Source organism: Humulus lupulus, chromosome 7, assembly GCF_963169125.1.
Source record: "Humulus lupulus chromosome 7, drHumLupu1.1, whole genome shotgun sequence".
In the NCBI taxonomy this organism is placed as follows: domain Eukaryota; kingdom Viridiplantae; phylum Streptophyta; class Magnoliopsida; order Rosales; family Cannabaceae; genus Humulus; species Humulus lupulus.
This window is the reverse complement of record NC_084799.1, coordinates 4,662,101-4,680,560: the sequence shown is the minus strand read 5'-3', so window position 1 is coordinate 4,680,560 and position 18,460 is coordinate 4,662,101. Positions and strand designations below refer to the sequence as shown.

The 18,460-nt window shown below is 37.5% G+C and overlaps 2 protein-coding genes across 2 annotated transcripts; both read right to left on the bottom strand.

Annotated features, from left to right (window-relative positions):
* Positions 1-8,819: 8,819 nt before the first annotated feature.
* On the bottom strand, positions 8,820-12,827 carry LOC133789747 (extensin-like). The gene is made up of 2 exons (XM_062227504.1): positions 12,682-12,827; positions 8,820-9,453 (listed from the first exon to the last, which is right to left on the bottom strand). Exons 1-2 carry the CDS (start codon positions 12,825-12,827, stop codon positions 8,820-8,822), a joined length of 780 nt encoding a protein of 259 aa, XP_062083488.1.
* A 2,051-nt stretch (positions 12,828-14,878) lies between these two features.
* On the bottom strand, positions 14,879-17,432 carry LOC133789746 (uncharacterized). Its single transcript, XM_062227503.1, has 5 exons — positions 17,251-17,432; positions 16,651-16,803; positions 15,895-16,071; positions 15,321-15,465; positions 14,879-14,986 (listed from the first exon to the last, which is right to left on the bottom strand). Exons 1-5 carry the CDS (start codon positions 17,430-17,432, stop codon positions 14,894-14,896), a joined length of 750 nt encoding a protein of 249 aa, XP_062083487.1. The 3' UTR covers positions 14,879-14,893.
* Positions 17,433-18,460: the final 1,028 nt, after the last annotated feature.

Below are 18,460 nucleotides of genomic sequence, written 5' to 3'. Positions count from 1 at the left end.
CACTCTCACACTCACCTAGCAACTTGCAGCCTCTGAACTTAGAGTAATAGATGAATAAATGGTTGGGTACTAGGTCCTATTTATAGAGTTTAGGAATGAAAAGATCTTCATTTAACTTGAATAAAAATAATGGCTTTTTAAGTGAAAATAATTTGAATTATCGTTCAGCAGAGGCTGAAGACTCGTTCAGAAAGGTGCTGGACTTATCAAGAGGTTGAAGGTTTGAATGGAGAAAATTTTTGAAAACTTTCAAAATATGCTGAGAGAGGCGATATATCACCCCCTATAGGCGATATATCGCCTGGGCCATTATGCCCGAGGCAATCGTGCAACGTTTCGTGTTTTCCGCATCTTCCAACTGCGATATATCGCCCCCTATAGCTGCGATATATCAGCATACGCTGAATATTTAAACACGAAATTACACATTTTTAGCTTAATTTGAATTGAGTAAACAATCTTGACTAAGCCCTCTAACGTTTTCAAAGCTGCTGACTGACCTTAGAGTATTCAAATTTTAACCTTAATAAATTAAATCCTCAAAATACTTAATCATTAATAAACCTATACATAACATGTGCTATTATCTAATTGGTTCTCATCTAAACCTTATAGTATAATAAATATTATCCTCAATATCAGTCATATTAATCAAACCTTAGGTTAAAATTAATATTCCTAAACTATAGGTTAAACTTAGAAAATCTACAAGTACTACTACGAGTGTCCAAATAATTCCCGGTCTGAACCAAAAATCCACAGTCATAAAGATAATACTATTATTACTATTATACTAATATCTAACTTAGCTACGTAAAGTTCTTTGGACTCTACAATAGGCCTGTACTTAGTTGAAATTCGTTTAATTTTCCAGCCAACTACCATCGCCCTGCTCCCACTGACGAGATGAGGGAGCATAGAAAGACTCTGCTCCAGCTCCATTACGATAGGAGATCCCTCTCATACCTCTTGCATGAAGACAAGCTTCGAGCTTGTGGACTTTTGGTAAAGGATCAGTCCACCTCGGATTGGTCCAATAAAAAATATGACCGCTGGGATCTTGTACCCGTGCCTACGGGCGTCCTCCCCCTAAGGAGAGAGGTGAGGCCTCCACCTTCGGTTCGCCGAAGGAATCCACAATCAGGGAATGAGGCCAACGACGATGCCTCGAGCTCGGGCTCGGATGATCAAGGTACAGTCATCCTAAGCTCAAAAATGTGTTCCCCCTCTCTCTTAAAGCATAAGCCCGATAGGTTAGTATTGTGTGAGGATGACCGAAACCATTTTTATGTGTGGTCTTGGGTAGATGAATGGGTCCATAGGTTCGATAGCTGGCTCGGGAAATACGACACAATGTATAGCCTGAACGAGGTATGGAACGGAATAGCTGTCCAATATGGGACCAACGACTATAGGGACCTTTCGAGGATGACGTCCACCTATAGGGAAGGTACTCCCCCCGCCTCTTCTGAAGATGGGGGAATTTCTTGGTCGCCGAGCTCAAGGTCGGGGGAGAGTTCCAGTTAGGTTTTCTCCATTTGTCTTTTTATTCTTTGTTTGTTAGTGCCATGCTAAATTTTAATTGCTATCATGTAGGTGACATGGACTCCGTCCTTGACACCGTGCTTGCCAGTGGCTCGGGGGCTCAAAAGAGTAAGCGCCCGCGAGGCTCGCGGAGGTCGGACCGACCCTCCAAAATCCTCAAATGCACTGAGAAGACCCCACCAGCCCCGACTACGGCGAGTACAGTCGAAGACTTGACTGCCCAGGTCAGTGAATCCATCTTGGCCGCCTCTGCCGCTCTTCCTCAGGCCACAACCCATCCGGTACTCAGCCCACCTCTGAAGAAGCCTTCAACTTCCAAGTTGCATATGATGTCGATTCGCCCTCATGTTGATGAGTTCGCGATTGACAACGTTGCTGGCGCCCACAGTGCTGTACTTGGTTCGGACATCCTATCTCGAGTAAGTCAGAGCCTTGGCGGTTTCGACGCTGAGCATTGGGATTTTGTGAATAAAGCTCGGGACTGCAATACTCTTTATGAGAAGAGTATTGAGCTCACTACCTTGGTAACTTTTTACAACTTACTTTTAATTTTTTAATTTCATATTAATCCAATTAAACATTGGTAACAGTCATGTGGGTTGGTGGAATTTGAAATTCAAAGGGTGTCTCTAAACTCTATAAATAGGAGCCTATAGCTCACTTGTAAGACACAACATTTCTATCCACTAGAGCACTTGGCTAGAAACACCTTGAGGCTTGATAATTCCAGAAAGATTTTCCAATATCTAAGAGAGATCCCTTAGTGCTTGAGTTAGGGGGAAATAAGCTTTTGGACAAAGGTTTTAAACCTTGTTCAAGTTGGTGATCCCCAATCCTCTTCACTTAGGTTGTGTAAGTGAGAGTTTGATTGTGTTTCTGTTCTTCTTTTTATTCTATTGCTTTTCTTCTTATTTCTCTTGTTCTATTTACTTGTATATTTTGATTAAGAGTTGTAATCTTTTCATTTGGTCTAAACACTTTATTTTACTTGTAATCTTTTGCTTAGAGTTGTATTCTCACTATTCTCTTCTTCATCATCATCTTCTTCCTTTCTTTAGTTTATTTGTATTTTCAGTTATAGAGTTGTAACCTTATTTAATCAATCTATATTTACTTGTAATATTATTGCATAGAGTTGTAATATTATAATCATTTCCATTGAGGCAAAACAATATTTTCCTAACACAGCGGAGCTTGTAGCAGGCTGAGTTGGTGGAGGAGGTGTCTTTTCAGTCCTCTTAAGGACCTTGGCAGGCCGGTCAGTTTTTCGCGACCCCCTGGGGCGCTTGCTCCTTTTGGCTCTGCCACTCTCGAGAATATTGTCAGGATCGGAGTCCATCTCACTTACACAGTCACACCACAATATGAGTTATAAAAAAAAAAGTATATAAAGTAACTCAACATCATGCAAATATACAAAGTAATGAAAGGGCGAGTTGAGAGAATCCTAACTTGAACTCTCCTCCAAGCTTGAACTCGGAGACCATGAAATTCCCCCATCTTCAGAAAAGGTGGGGGGAGTACCTTCCCTATAGGTGGACGTCAACTTTGAAAGGTCCTTATAGTCGTTGGTCCCATATTGGACGGCTATTCCGTCCTATACCTCGTTCAGGCTATACATAGTGTCATATTTCCTGAGCCAGCTATCAAACCTATGAACCCGTTCATCTACCCAAGTCCATTTATAGAAATGGTCCGTATCGTCCTCGCACAATACTAACCTATCGGGTTTGTGTTTTAATAGGGTGGGGACCACATTTTCGAGCTTAGGATGACTGTACCTTGATCATCCGAGCCTGAGCTCAAGGCTTCATCATTGGCCTCCTTCCCTGATTGCGGGCTCCTTCGACGAACTGGAGGCGGGGGCCTCACCTCTCTCCTTGGAGGGAGGATGCCTGTTGGCAAAGGCATGAGCTCCCAGCGGTCATATTTTTTGTTGGACCAATCCGAGGTGGACTGGCCATCTCCCAAGAGCCTGCAAGCTCTGAGCTTACCTTCATGCAAAAGGTATGAGAGGGACCTCCTGCCATAAGGGAGTTGGAGCAGACTCTCTCTATGCTCCTTCATCACGTCAGTAGGAGTGGGACGATGATAGTTCGCTGGAAAATAAAATACATTTCAACTAAGTACGAGCCTATAGAAAAAAGTCCGAGTATAGAGATAAAGGAGGTTGGGGTACTTACGAATCCGTCTGAATGAATAGTATCGAGACGGAGCTAGGCCATCTGTCCAGAAGAAAGCCTTCTTAAAGTCAGGAGGATGGTTGGGAAGATCCTCAAACATCTTTTTATCCTTGGGGTAGCTCGAAAGATAATAGAAGCGTCTCCTCCCCAAGCTCGAGAGGGATTGCTTTTCAAACATAAAAGATACAGGATCTCCTCTGGCGGTGGTCTTTCCCACTTCAACTCGTGGTATAGCAACCTCAGGGCAGACAGAACCTTGTAAGAATTAGTGTTGAGATGGAATGGAGCCAACCCAACGAAGTTTGTGAAATCCTTGAAGAAAGACTTCAAAGGCAGTATTGCTCCTGCCTTCATATGCTCCTGGCTCCAAGCCGCGTATCTCAGCTTGTTGTCAGGATTTCCATCTCCCGGAGCGCGACAACTTCGCTCGTGGGAGGTAGGGGCTCGACACCTTAGCGAGCTTGATAATCTTATACCATGAAAGGCCAAGATATCGTTTATCTGACCTAGCGAGGTAATCGAGCTCCAATAATGCTCGGCCTCGAAAATTTCCCTCCTCGGCTGCGAGGTGGCGGGCTCCCCCATCAGTGAGAATCGACGATCTCTCGGGTTGTACGCGACTGTCACTTTTAGCATGGGATCAAGGGGGATCGGTCTAGGCCCTGAGTCAGATTCTGGATAAAGAGCCTCTCGAAGGATTTTTCTCTTCTTCTCTATGACCTCGACGATTTGACGACGATAATGAGCTCGGTTTTCTTCTTGTTCGCGAGCTAGCTCGTGTTCACGAATCAGGCGCTGGTTCCGGGCAAACATCGACTCCGGGCTCGGAGTTTTTGGCGAATATGGGATGGCAAGCAACGACCCCCACTGTCTTTCCAGATTCTGTGACATCTAGCAAGAAAGAAAAAATGGTGAGGGCCATGCAAGCAAGGAATTAAGAATACCGAGCTTGGTGAAACAAGCTCAGAAGTGCTTGGGTACGAGAAGAGTTCAATCCTAGAGACCCGATTAAGTGTCACGACGTGTATTTCACGAAAAAGGGAAGGAAGTGGATTTAATTTTTGAGAATCCCGAAATATCAGGGAAAAAGGTGGCGGTTATTTAAAAATGGTATTTTTGGGTATCGTGCATTCTTTAAAATCAAGATTTTTTACCCGATATCTTGGTGTACAAGATATGTCCTCCAAAATTTGAAAACCTAGAAGAAAAAAAAACACCATATTTGGGTCTTCCTACATTTGAACTGGATTCAAAACTAGTAATGGCGAACCTAAACGAATATCTATCGATCAAAGTATACTAGTGCATCAAACTAAAGAATAAATCAGCACATTCCCAGAAATGCAAAAACAACAAAGGCATAAATTGGCGTAAAGAAAAATAAGATATACATACAAGTTAAGATCAGACACTTACACGCTGAAAATGGGTGTTGCAGAGAAACAGATGACTGAAGAAGCAGTTTTTTAGTATAAGGGAAAAATGAAGAAGACGACTCAGGAGCTTATTTATAGGCCCGTGGAGATGATGAGAGTCGAACTAATCTAGGCCATTGGCCAAATTCCGTGTCAAATCCAACGACCAGGGACAAGTGACATGATGGTACCATAAAGGTGGCAAGCGAGTGGTCATGTGCAGATTTTCAAGGCACTCAAGTACACTGAGTGAGCAATACCCTGATGACGCGTGTCCATACTCGAGTGTGTGATGGAACGGTTCCCAAAGAGAGTAGTTCAAAAGTTTCCTTCTCATAGGATTCGAACCAGTACTTTTGAGGGGGCAAAATGTTACACCCAGATTTCGAGATCTGAGGTTGTGACCTCGAAAGTTGGATTTTTCAGTTGTGAGCTCGCAATTCCTAAAGTGCATGAGTCGTGGTACTGATGCCAACCCGAGAAGCAAGGAGGCAACCTCGAAGATATGTAACCTCGGAATGATGTCTAGGCTCGAAAGATGTAGCGTCGGAGTATTTCTGTTGTCGGGTGTCTTCGGATCAAGTAGCCCAAGCTTGGCAAGGGTGTAGGCTCGGAATGTAATGACCTCGGTGGCATTTATCCACTCCAAGCTGGTCCTAGGGAAAGTTATACAGCTCGTAATTTACTCAGATACCTGGTCCGGCATGATGCCAATTACCGATCTCGAACAACGTAATGGGTCATCCGATAAGACAGTTCGTGCGTTTAAAATATATTTATTGTTGTAACTCCCCTACATTAAAGGGATATTAAAGTTTGTTATATGTCTCCTGGTCTTCAAGGACGTTTCCTAGTATATGGGGGTTACAAGCATTAAAGTAATTTAATATATAAATTCTCAGAATAACTTCCCAAAACATGTGGGATTGTATTCTGAATTCCCTCTATAAATAGAGATGTCATGTACCTTTGAAAAGGACTGAAATTTTGTGATCTTGAGAGAATCTCTGGAGAATTCATCCCTGAAGAATTTCCAGAAATTTCCTAAGTCTTAATAAAAAAGACTCGTGGAGTAGGCAGAGTTAACTGCTGAACCACGTAAAAAACTCATTGTTTTACTGTGTTATTCTTGCCATAGTTTTTGCTGTTTACGCGCTCTACATGTTAAGTTGACGAAAAACAGCGACAACAATACTTTTTTCTACAAAATATTTTTGTTTTATTTTGATAATTTAATAAAAAAATATGATGTAGAATAAACATGAGAATTTGGTATATAATAAAAACTAATATTAAAAAATAATAATAATTTTATTAAAAATTATTTATGAAAATAAATATATTTTGGTCAAAATAATATAAATTTTATTACATTCCATACTATACCAAACATAATAATCATTATTCCGTTATTGATTCCAAAGTCTCAACCAAACAAAATAATTAAAATTTCATTCCTATTATTATTACCATTACCATTCCATTTTTGTTTTGCAACCAAACACCACATTAAGGTGCTAAAGAAGTTGCACCTTATAATTAACTACAAAAAATCTTAGTTTTAGTCACAATAAATTTTGTGACTACAAGTAAAAAATTTGTGCCTAAGAAAAATCATCTTACTTGTGTCATCACTAAAAAGTCTGTGACTAAAAGTATTAGTTACAAAAATCACAATTTGTTGTCACTAAATGTATTTTTAGTCACAACAAACTTTATCACTAAAAATAATAGGTTGTGACTAAAACTACATAAGTGACAACTTGTGATTAAGTATGACTTTTTAATCACTGATAATTTTTTGTTATGACTAAAAGTGATATTTAGTCACACAAAATATATGTTGTGACTAAAAAATTATCACTAAAGGGTACATTTATTTATAGTGTTGGCTAGCAATATCCTATAATAACTTTAAAATTAATTCAAATGTGTAGGATCTAATATTGGATTTTACCAATATTAGAGTCTATGTCATCTCCTTGTAGTGTTGGGCATCACTTGTGCCCCTTAGTAATTCTCTTAATTTAAAAAGAAAAATAAAATAGCTCTATTCAAAAATAGTATTCTCACACTGTAGATTTTGTGAATGGACAGCATGTGTATCAGTATTTAACTATATAAATATTTTCATTTTTGACATATTTTTAAAGTACAAGGGCCGATTGCTTATTCAGAATATAAGAGTAGATTGCGTGTTCATAATAAATAATATTTTTTTTAAAAATAAGAGTTGATTATTATTAGTTATCAATTAGTACTATATTTTGAGGAGGCTTTTAATAGCCATGACCAACCAACCTACCCAATATGCATGGCCAAGTGGAAGCATGGTGCCCCCTAATTTATTTATTTTTTAATTTTTATGAATAATTTCTTTCCATTTTACTCTCTTTCTTTAAATTTTCTTACTGCTATTCTCCCATTAAGAAAAGTTATTTAACTTTTACATATGATATGTGTTGACGCGATTTTTCGTCAACAGTGTATTAAGAAATAGTAAAGTAGATTAGTGCTTAGTTATAAACCGTAATGAAAAATAAAATGAATTCACAAGAGCACAAATATTTTACGTGGTTCAATGGTTAAAATCCACCTAGTCCACGAGTCTATATTATTGTTGTTTCACTTTATATTTTGGCAGAGTTTTAGTATTACAGAATAATCCGTCTATTTTCCTGTCCAATATTCTCAGTATTTATAGAGAAATTCCATGGACAGGTTTGGGTAACCGCGTGAGTCAAAACCATGCCTGCCCACTACTCGAGTCTGGACACATGGGGTACTGCAATTGGCGTATGTTCGGGTTTCATGTAACAGGCTCCGAAAGTTACTCATTTAACCCTTGATTTAATCATTTAGCTAGTTTTGGTTTTTTAAGAGTAATCAATTTCATTATTCATTTTTGGAGTATGTGGACTTGTTTAGTATAGAGGTCATCGCGTACGTAATCAAGTGACAACATATTTAATTATTATCAGTGTCTTTTTTAATCCGTATATATTTTGTGATCAGTAGTACAAAGAAACTACAACGACAGAGACAAGGGCTCATAATAATAAGATCAAATTATTATTATTGGTTTCATTCCATAAAAAGAAATAATACAACCAGCCATGCTTCTCTCAAAGGAACTCACACTATTAGATAATAGATACGCAATTACAAACGTTGAAAATTTCTTCAAACTCGAACGTGCATATAAGAAAGCATAGTTATTAAAGTTCTAAGTTTGAAATTATAACCAAAGGGAACTCAGTAATATTTAGGAGGTGGAGGTGAACTGTAGACGTATAGCTTGCGAGAAGGCGATGGTGGTGATCTATAATAATACCTGTTAATTGGGAGTGGAGGAGATTTGTACGAGTGTGAAGGAGGATGTGCTATCTTTGGTAGAGACGTAAGAGATTTATACATGTAAGCAGGCGGACTTAGAATATATTTTTACTGGGTCAAAAAAAAATATTCAAAAAAGAAAAAATCATCCATTAACAAAAATACATATGAATAATATTCTCACGAATTAAAAGCAAAGTACATGTGGTAAAGTTTGAAATAAACAAACAGAACTATAAAATCTTAAAAAATAAATGTAAATATTTTAGTGGGGTCAATACATTTAATTATTAAAATACTTAAAATATTATAAAAATATTAACATATGTACATGTAATTTCTAAAAGTTCACTGGGGTCAGTTGACTCCACTCGTTCCAATGTGTGTCCGCCCCTGCATGTAAGGAGGTGCCGGTGAATGAACCGGTGGAGGTGGGGATTTGTAAATGTATGAAGGGGGTGGTGATGGGAATGATGGTCGTGGAGACTTGTAGATGTAAGGAGGTGGGGGTGAGTGGACTGGTGGAGGTGGAGACTTGTAAATGTATGTAGGTGATGGTGATGGGGATGGTGGTGGTGGAGACTTGTAGATGTAAGAAGGTGGTGGCGAGTGAGTGAACTGGTGGGGGTGGAGACTTATAAATGTATGGAGGTGGTGGTGAGGGGGCTGGTGGAGGTGGGGGTGGGGACTTGTAGATGTAAGGAGGTGGTGGCAAGTGGACTGGTGGTGGAGGGGACTTGTAGACATAGGGTGGGTGGCTTACATGCTTTGGTAGTGGTGGAGACCTGTAATGAGGTGACAGTGAAGAAGATGGTGGAGGTGGTGGGGATTTGTAGTGGTACGGTGGGTGGATAACGTGCTTTGGTGGTGGAGGAGGAGACTTGAAAAAATAAGGAGGAAGTGTGCAACCTTCTTTGGTGGTGGAGGAGAAGCATAAACATAAGGCTTGTTGTAATCGGCGACAACACTTGTGGCTATGAAGCAAATTGCCATAGCAAAAACTAGTCGAGGCCAATGCCTCGGCTGTCCTTGGTCTCTCATTTCCAGCAACTCTTAGCTTCTTTAGATCTACAACTTATTGGTGTGTAGTGACTTGCACGCATGGTAAAGATGATAGAAGCTCATTTATATAGTAACTCTCCACAAATCACGGTGACTGTTGACTAGGAAATATATGTTTAATAAACAAAACAGTCTGGTTCACGGCATATTTAATTGCCATGGTTCTCTATTTTGTTTAAATAATAATTAACAATGCCAAGTTGGTATGAAGAAGTGTTGTGCCGACTGTGATGTCGTTGCCGTTGTTGTTGGTTTGAGCAAAAGCTGCGTTTGGTATACGTAGAACAAGAAGAAGAAAAGACTGGAAACTTAAGTGTACTATTATTGCGTGAGAGATGAGTTTTTTTTTCTTTTCTATAAAAGACTTTGGAGTCAATGGAATGGAATTTTTCTTTATGTTATTGAAGTAGTCAACTGATATTATTTGAAGGCCTGATTTTTATTGGAAGAACATCATATTCATATTAATGAATTTTTCTATTACTAGTCAACAACGTTATTTAATTTAAGAATGGTACTAATTGACAACTTAAGGGATTAAAGAAGTTATTCTTTATTTGCTAGCAATATCCTATAATAATTTTTAAATTAATTTAAATATGTAGATCTAATATTAGATTTCACTAATAATCTATGTCATCTCCTTGTGGTGTTGGACATCACTTGTGCCCCTTAGTAATTCTCTTAATTTAAAAAGAAAAATAAAATAGCTCTATTCAAAAATAGTATTCTCATACTGTAGATTTTGTGAATGGACGGCATGTGTACCAGTATTTGACTATATAAATATTTTCATTTTTGACATATTTTTTAAAGTACAAGGGCCATTGCTTATTAAGAATACAAGAGCAGATTGTGTGTTCATAATAAATAATATTTTTTTAAAAATTAAGAGCTAATTATTAGTTATCAATTAGTACTATATTTTGAGGAGGCTTTTAATAGCCATGACCAACCAGCCTACCCAATATGCATGGCCAAGTGGAAGCATGGTGCCCCCTAATTTATTTATTTTTCTATTTTTATAAATAATTTCTTTCCATTTTACTCTCTTTCTTTAAAAAAAAAAAATTCTACTATTCTCCCATTAAGAAAAGTTATTTAACTTTTACAAATGATATGTGTTGACGCGATTTTTCGCCAATAGTGTATTAAGAAATAGTAAGGTAGATTAGTGCTTAGTTATAAACCGTAATGAAAAATGAAATGAATTCACAAGAGCACAAATCTTTTACGTGGTTCAGTGGTTAAAATCCACCTAGTCCACAAGTCTATATTATTGCTGTTTCACTCTATATTTTGGCAGACTTTTAGTATTACAGAATAATCTGTGCCTTATCCTGTCCAATATTCTCAGTATTTATAGAGAAATTCCATGAACACGTTTGGGTAACCGCGTGAGTCAATCACGCATATACATTTTTATTACATTTAATACGTATATTTCTCATTTATAATGGGATATGATTTGATCATACAGTAAATGTTCTCCTAATATCTGGGACATTAAATATGACAGCCTGGTCATAAATAACCGTATAATGGGATTCTGAGTGTCAAGGGATCCTTGAGTATGCAATACATTAGAGTTAGCACGTGCTCAACATCTCCTCCAAGCTCGTATTTCGAACACCGTTTGAATATTATGAGCTCGCACTTCACAACTTCCATGTTTGTAGCTCGAGTTAAATCCAGGACACCTAACACCACACATTCCCATGTGAAACTGGAGTTACTTATGTGGATAATAAGTAGATTTCATTCCTTTGGTTATTTCTCCGTATATTTATTTGCCAGTTGTACCCGAACTGAGTGAATGACTCGAACTAAAATTAGGGTACAATATTTGTCCCACAAGCTCCTACTCGTGTATGACGTCATCATTTTCTGACCTACACAGTACGGTCTTTTAATCTTCTGTTACACAAAATCATGCCTGCCCACTACTCGAGTATTGGACACGTGGGGTACTGCAATTGGCGTCTGTTCGGGTTTCAAGGACTGCAATAATTGGCTTGTCACCTTTTTGCCGTCGTTTTGTCTATCTAACCTTGGTCCTTGGATCTTGAACCAACCCAAATGGATGGCCCAGATTAATTTACACAACTTACGTATAAAAGGAATGGTCAAGTTTCAGACTTCACCGCCTTTCATTTAAAAAATTTCCTCTTCTACACTTCCGAAACTTACTTCTTTCTAAGAAATCCCCAAAACTCGTTCATTGTACCCAATTACTCAGAAGTTTGCCAAGAAATTCCCTTTGCAATGTCTACGTCTTACCGGCGAAGAACATACTGTAAGTATCTCTCTTTTTTTGTTTGAAGATTTTTTTTTTATTTTAGACTTTTGTTCTTCACCATGTTCACCCGCAATATTCATTGTAGTCACTGTTAGGCTACTTCTAAACGTTTTTAGCGAATAGGCTTCGACTTAGGTTCAACGGGTGAGTCCAAAAATATCTTTAGAAATAAGACATTCATAAAACTGGGAAAATTCTGGGTAAAGGATAAAGGAGACGAAGGATTTTTTTAAAGAATACCCATTCGGGATAAAGAATACCCATTCGGGATAAAGGAGATGAAGGATTTTTTTTGGGTTCAAATCAGGTAGCTTAGGGGTCACGCTTCTTGGGTGGCTTTGCTCTAAACGGCCTCCCAAGGAAAGTAGTGGTCTGGCAGTGTGACACACAGATCCCTAAATATCAGGGGTCTTTTAGGAAACCGAGGCACGTAACTTAGGGTATCGCATGGCATCACGCGATGGGGCTGAGGCTAACCTCAGCTCGTATAACAAAAGTAAACCTTCCTCCCTTCGTACTTCTGCGTCAGTCTTTAAACCCTCTTAGGTCGCCTACTAATTAGGTCATTCTGCTCGCTAGGCGATCTGATGGCTCCTCACAAGAAAACCGCCCCCAAGAAGAATGCCACAAGTTTTTCAGCTCAGCAGAAGAACAAGGGGAAGTAGATCGCCCTAGAATCTCCCATCCCCCACTTCGGTATGGTGGTGGAGAAAGAGGTTGTGGTTGACCCCAACACCTACTTCGAGGCTAAACGCATCGTGTCAAAAATCACGACCCAAGGGAGGGTGAACAAGATCATGATGAGCCATAACATAGAGGTCGGGACCAGAGCTATCCTTGCCTGACCTGTGTTCGAAGGGGAACAGAGCTGCTTCCTTCTCTAAGACGATTTCGCGACTTGGAGCGACGAGCATTTGAAGGCGGGGGCCTTTCTTCCCTTGGACCAATATTTTGTTGACTTCTTGAACTACCTGAAGTTGGCTCCATTTCAGCTTCCCCCAAATTCTTATAGGCTTTTGGCAAGGCTGAAATACTTGTTTTTGAAGCATGAGTGGGAGGTCCCCACTCCGGAAAATATATTATATTTATTCTGCCTTAAAGTTAGCCCAGAACACACTACAAGAAAATGGGTCTTTAACTACCAATTGTAAGTGTAGGTAAAACTAGCCTAATGGTAGGTAATATGGTTTACCTACCAATATTGAATTGGTAGAGATTGGTAGGTAAAAGTTAGTGGGGAAAGAGTCTTTACCTACACTTATTAACACTGGTAGGTAAAAGAATCAGTGGACCCCACTAAGTTATAAATCAATTGATGAGTCATCAGATGACGTGTGTTGATGACATGGCATCCTACGTGTATGCTGACATGGTTTTTGTAGTTTTACGTGTCTGATGACGTGGCATCATATGTGGCATCTTGCATGGCATCATATGTGGCATCCTACCTAGCATCCTACGTGGCATTCTGCGTGGCATCATATGTGGTATCATTTTATTAGCCCACATAGCATTATTTTATTGGTTTGTTACACAATTTATATTTTGTTCAAATTTAATGGTTATGTGTAGGTAAAAGATAATAACAGTTATTTGTAAATGTTCTATATTAGAAATAAACTAGAAAAAAACCATTCAATAATAAAATGTTTAATGCTAAAATTCTTTATAATGTTCAATACTAAAATAAGTCATAAAGTTATCATTTTAAGGTTACCCCTACCAAAATGAAATAAACACAACAACTGATTGGGTATCATAGTCAAAGAAAGATAGAAATTTCAACAAAGAGGTCATCTACAGCCTGATATGCTAGCAATGCTTAGTAGACTAAATGCACATGCACGGCTCTGAAACTGCTCAGATAGGATCTCCTTCCAGCCTACTTTTGGAGGAGGATCAGCAATAGTTGGTATCACAAGAATTCCTTCGTCCTAAACAGATGTCAAGTACCAAAGTTAGCATGATTCTAATATGTACAAAAATATAGACAAATTAAGAAAGTACTGACGAAAACAGAACCACGTGCTAAATAAAAAATCTCAATCCACTCTTGACAATCCCACATCAACTTTTAACAAAAAAAACTGGTATACAGACATCATAAACTATTAGACTCTGACTATTAACACTACAGAAACAATAGTAACGAGTCATTCTTAAAGAATGGGAAAAATAATTCCTCCTTGAATAATCAAGGACTTCAAAGAATACGCAAGTAATTTTCATATACACTATCATTAGATTATATAGATGGTTCAATTCAAAGATGATAAAAGAAAATACTAAAGAAAATTGACTGCGTTCATACAGGTTTCTGCCATACTATGGACCCGTCTTATTAAAAGCAAATGTAACCAAACAGAAAGATCTCATAGTAAATATGACCAGGCCAGAGCAATTAAGAATAAGCATTGGAAGCATTAGCAGTTGCCCTGTTAATTCATGTAAAAGGTGGCAAGCCCTGTTCTGACATGATCATATGGAAAGACACAATGTGGCAGAAACCACCAAACTGGAAGCAATATACTAAGGTTATTCGGTGACCTTTATATAAGAATAAAAGTATCTCATGAACTATAAGTTCAATAAGTACAATGTAGCAAAAAGACAAATGTTTCTTTGCTGCAAGTTGAATGAAAATAAATAAATTTCAAAATTCTTCAATAAAGAAATATTACCTTCAATAAAGTGTTGAGAGCTAAACGCATCTCGCTCCTAATTGCTTTACAATTTTCAACATCAATACCAGTTGTATCAGGCGTTTCCTGAAAAATTGATGAGATAGCAGGATCCAAAACAGGCTTCGCCAAGTTGATCCACTCCTCGTGATTATTTCTAAACTCGTGTCTGTATAAGGGTGTGCAAAGAAAAATTTGATTGATCATTGTTCAGATAAGATCAAACTTAAAAAACAAATAACAAGAAATAAATATTTATTATGATTTCATTTCATAAAACAGTATAAACATCAAGCTTGAAATTGAATATAATATAAAGACAAAAGAAAAATGTATACCTTCCATTCATTAAACAACAATGTTAAAAAATAATCAATAGTAGGATTGCCAAGTGGATATAAACAGAAAAAATAGAATTGCCAACTGAAATTTGTCGTTCTTAGGCACATCAGCAACATGCCAAACCTGCAGGACAAGATAGGCATTAGCTATAGAAATAATATATTTACCATCTCACACTTGATTAAATAAATGAATTAACAGACATAAGTCATTGAGAAACATGTGGATTACTTAGAATTTGCATCTAATAACTAATTCCATGAAATTAAAAGCTAGATCACTTGGTATCTTTCCGTAAGCAAGTATTAAGGACCACCAGCTGTATGAAAGCCCTTCATTTGTATGATATACATATTTACCAAAGTCATGTCATATGATTTTTCAGTCTATTACTCTCATCAACCACACTTGCATATGAAAGATGGAAAACAATTTAGAATAAAGTACAGTAAGTAACCTCTTTCAACTCTGCTCCTGGAATAGGTTCGCCTTCCAAATCGCATGGTTGGCAGCTCAGTGACTCATTCCATTTCCCTGTGATCAGTATTTTAGGCTCCTCGGCAGCATTATAAATATATCCATCAACTTCATAGCGACCAACTCTGCAACCAAACAGAATCTTTTTTAAAACACCACTAACACAAGGCAAGCTCTTTTTTTTTCTTAGTTATTAAAGAAGGGAAAATAAAAAAATTGCAATTCAATATTTGTGAAAGTTGTAGAAACTGAATTTTTTAACTATCAAAACACAGTACAACTAAGGAAAAGGTCTTATTGAAATAAGGGGAATGTCGGGAATGAATTTAATAAGTACATGCACATAATAATAATTTCACTGAATCATCTGTCTTCACTCATGTATTCCTATCGCACATGAACTGACAACATTATTTGAAAGAAGGTGGTGGGAAATTGTAAGCATTCCTCAAATAGTTACTGTAAGCATTGCTATGGCACTTTAAGGTTTATGGGCACAATAACATGTTTCATGCCTTTAAGATTACGAAAAAAAAAATGGATAGGTTAAATACCCGAACCAACCACATGGTTGAAAGTATAGCACAGCCTTGTCCCCTGTAGTTTGATTAGTCATGATCATTTCCCCTGGTGAATCAATCCATGTCCGTCTGAATATTAGATTGTTAACCTTTGTGGGAGGAAGAACTAAATCTAAAACAACGCCATCTCTTTTAAGAGTAACACGAGTTCTGAAAATATTAAGAAGTACGTAAGTATAATTTTTACAAATCTGGCCCACCTACAAAATAAATATAACCAAGTTAAAATGAAGAAGGGGAAAGCATTTGAAAACAAAAGAGCTTTAGCAAAGCAGTGTTATCTTGATACGTGAGTATCAATCCGCAGATACAACTTCTGTAATTTCTGTTAATACTGAATCACAATAAAGTAGGACAAACCCATTTCAAAATCACATGTCCCGTGCTTGTTAGAAGAATGGATTTCCACACAGATAGGTTATGAAGAAAAACTAGAAAATAACATAAACACATAATAAATATTAGAGAAATTAGAATAAGTGCAAAGGCAAAAAATGAAAAATAAAGATGACAGAACAAGTTTAAATAAGAGAAAAAGGAGAGGAAAAAGGAGAGGTAAATAATGAACAAGTTTAAGTTTGAAAAAGAGAAATTGAAGAGTTAGATGACGAACAAGTTAGATGATGAACATGTTGCTGATGTCCTGCAGGTTTGGCATGTTGCATTCAGTCAATAAGAGGGAAAAAAAAATGTTCAAATGCTTCCTCATATTAAGCTTAAAATACATACCCATAGGCTAATTCATCTACCACAATTTTACCAATGCAAGTGGCTCCTCCTTCAACAAGAGTAGAAACCACAGGGCATGTTCCAGAAGCTGCTTCATGTGTCCTCGCCCAGTCTGGATGACCAAACCCAGTCACTTGTCCATTGATGTCAAATCTATCAATTGTAAATGAAGAAATCTTCACTCAGAAGCATAACAAATATTCCCACACAAAAACATAATCTTTATATATTTAACTCAATATACACTCACAAACATTTGCAAAAACAATTGAGCAGAAGATAATGCACAGCTAACAAGAACTATCCTTTTAAATATCCCCAATAAAATTTTTAAATACCAAGAAAGTTAAAACCATGTCATATCATTAAATTTAATCTTTCTCGGAATCCCATTCAACTTTCTCACACTGTAATAATTTTTCTCTATCATTCTCAGCATTAAGACATTTAAGATTTTATTATCTGGGTTCTAACACAATTCAGTTTACTCCAAATGCAAACACAGAGAACTATTATATAATAAGATCTCCATAAAAAAATTATAAAAAACCTTTAGTAACCTGAGAAAATAGTGTAAATTGGTCTACAAAAAGTCAAAACCTTTTCTTCTCATCACATCGATCCCCATCCCCACCATTGAGCCCGCATCTGAGACGAGGAAGACCACGAGCCCAGACCCACGCCTCTCCCCCGTCACCGTCGTAGCCTTGCCATAAATTGATCGGACTAATAGCATAGGATCCTCTCTTTGTGAGAGAAAACAAAGTGAGAAAGAGAACCATTTAAGATAAAACATTACAAACCCATAGGCCAAAATAAAATTAGAAAACATGTATTACTACCTAACTAATCACAGATCGTCAAACAAGAGGCTCGGGTAGTTGGAATCTCACCGGAAAATGCAAGAGGCGAACGGCTTCGGACCGTTGGTTGACAGCCCTGGGCAGCACGTATGGTGGTGAGCTCGCGGGGGTCGACGTTTCAAGGGCCGGCGGTTCGATTGGGCTGGCGCGTGTACGGCTCCGGCAATGGGACGATGGTCGTTCGGGCCTGGCAGAGGCAACATAGTGAGAGAGAGAATGAGGCTTCGGGGAAGATAGAGGAAAATAGGGAGAGAGAAATGATGTTTCAGATTTTTTTTTATTTTAAAATTTTCTTATTTATTTAATTGAATAAAACTAATATCTAATAGGCGAGATGGCAGACACATATTATAACAAATTTAACACATCATCAATATTATAACACATCAGCTTACACATAAGCATTTATAAAAATATAAAATAAAAAGTAACCAAAAATGGGAGGAAAAATTGAGCGGGAATTGTAAAAATTTTCCCTCAAAAATAAATGTAGGCAAAGTCTCCATATTAGTAGGTAATATTGGTAGGAAATAACATTTCTGAATTAATATACTAATGACAAATAATTACTTACCAATATTAAGAAATTGGTAGGTAAATGTCAGCTTATTTACTCCACATAAGCTTCCAAATAAGCATTTATAATAATAAAATAATATAATGAAAATAAAAAACGAGGGGAAAATTGAGCGGGAATGGTTAAAAAATTTCCCTCCATAATATACGTAGGTAAAGATCATTACCTACTGATATTATTGGTAGGTAAAGCTCATGTTCAGAAATATAATATAATGGACTAGCATTTACCTACTAATATTATCTATCAATAAATATTGGTAGGCAAAACATTACTTTCCCTACCAATATATATTGGTAGGTAAAGATCAGATTTCTTGTAGTGACAGAGGGGGCGAGGTGACGAGTTCTACTATCTGATAAGATTTCCC

Excerpts from the sequence above, each read along its gene's own strand:
- LOC133789747 (XM_062227504.1), bottom strand. The coding sequence starts at position 12,827 with ATGGAGCCAACTTCAGGTAGTTCAAGAAGTCAACAAAATATTGGTCCA. Across the intron at positions 9,454-12,681 it reads CCCCTTCGAACACAGGTCAG|CCACAAGTGTTGTCGCCGAT; the intron begins GCAAGGATAGCT and ends TTTGCTTCATAG.
- LOC133789746 (XM_062227503.1), bottom strand. The coding sequence starts at position 17,432 with ATGGTTCTCTTTCTCACTTTGTTTTCTCTCACAAAGAGAGGATCCTAT. Across the intron at positions 16,072-16,650 it reads GTAGATGAATTAGCCTATGG|AACTCGTGTTACTCTTAAAA; the intron begins GTATGTATTTTA and ends TAATATTTTCAG. Across the intron at positions 15,466-15,894 it reads CAACCATGTGGTTGGTTCGG|AGTTGGTCGCTATGAAGTTG; the intron begins GTATTTAACCTA and ends GTTTGGTTGCAG.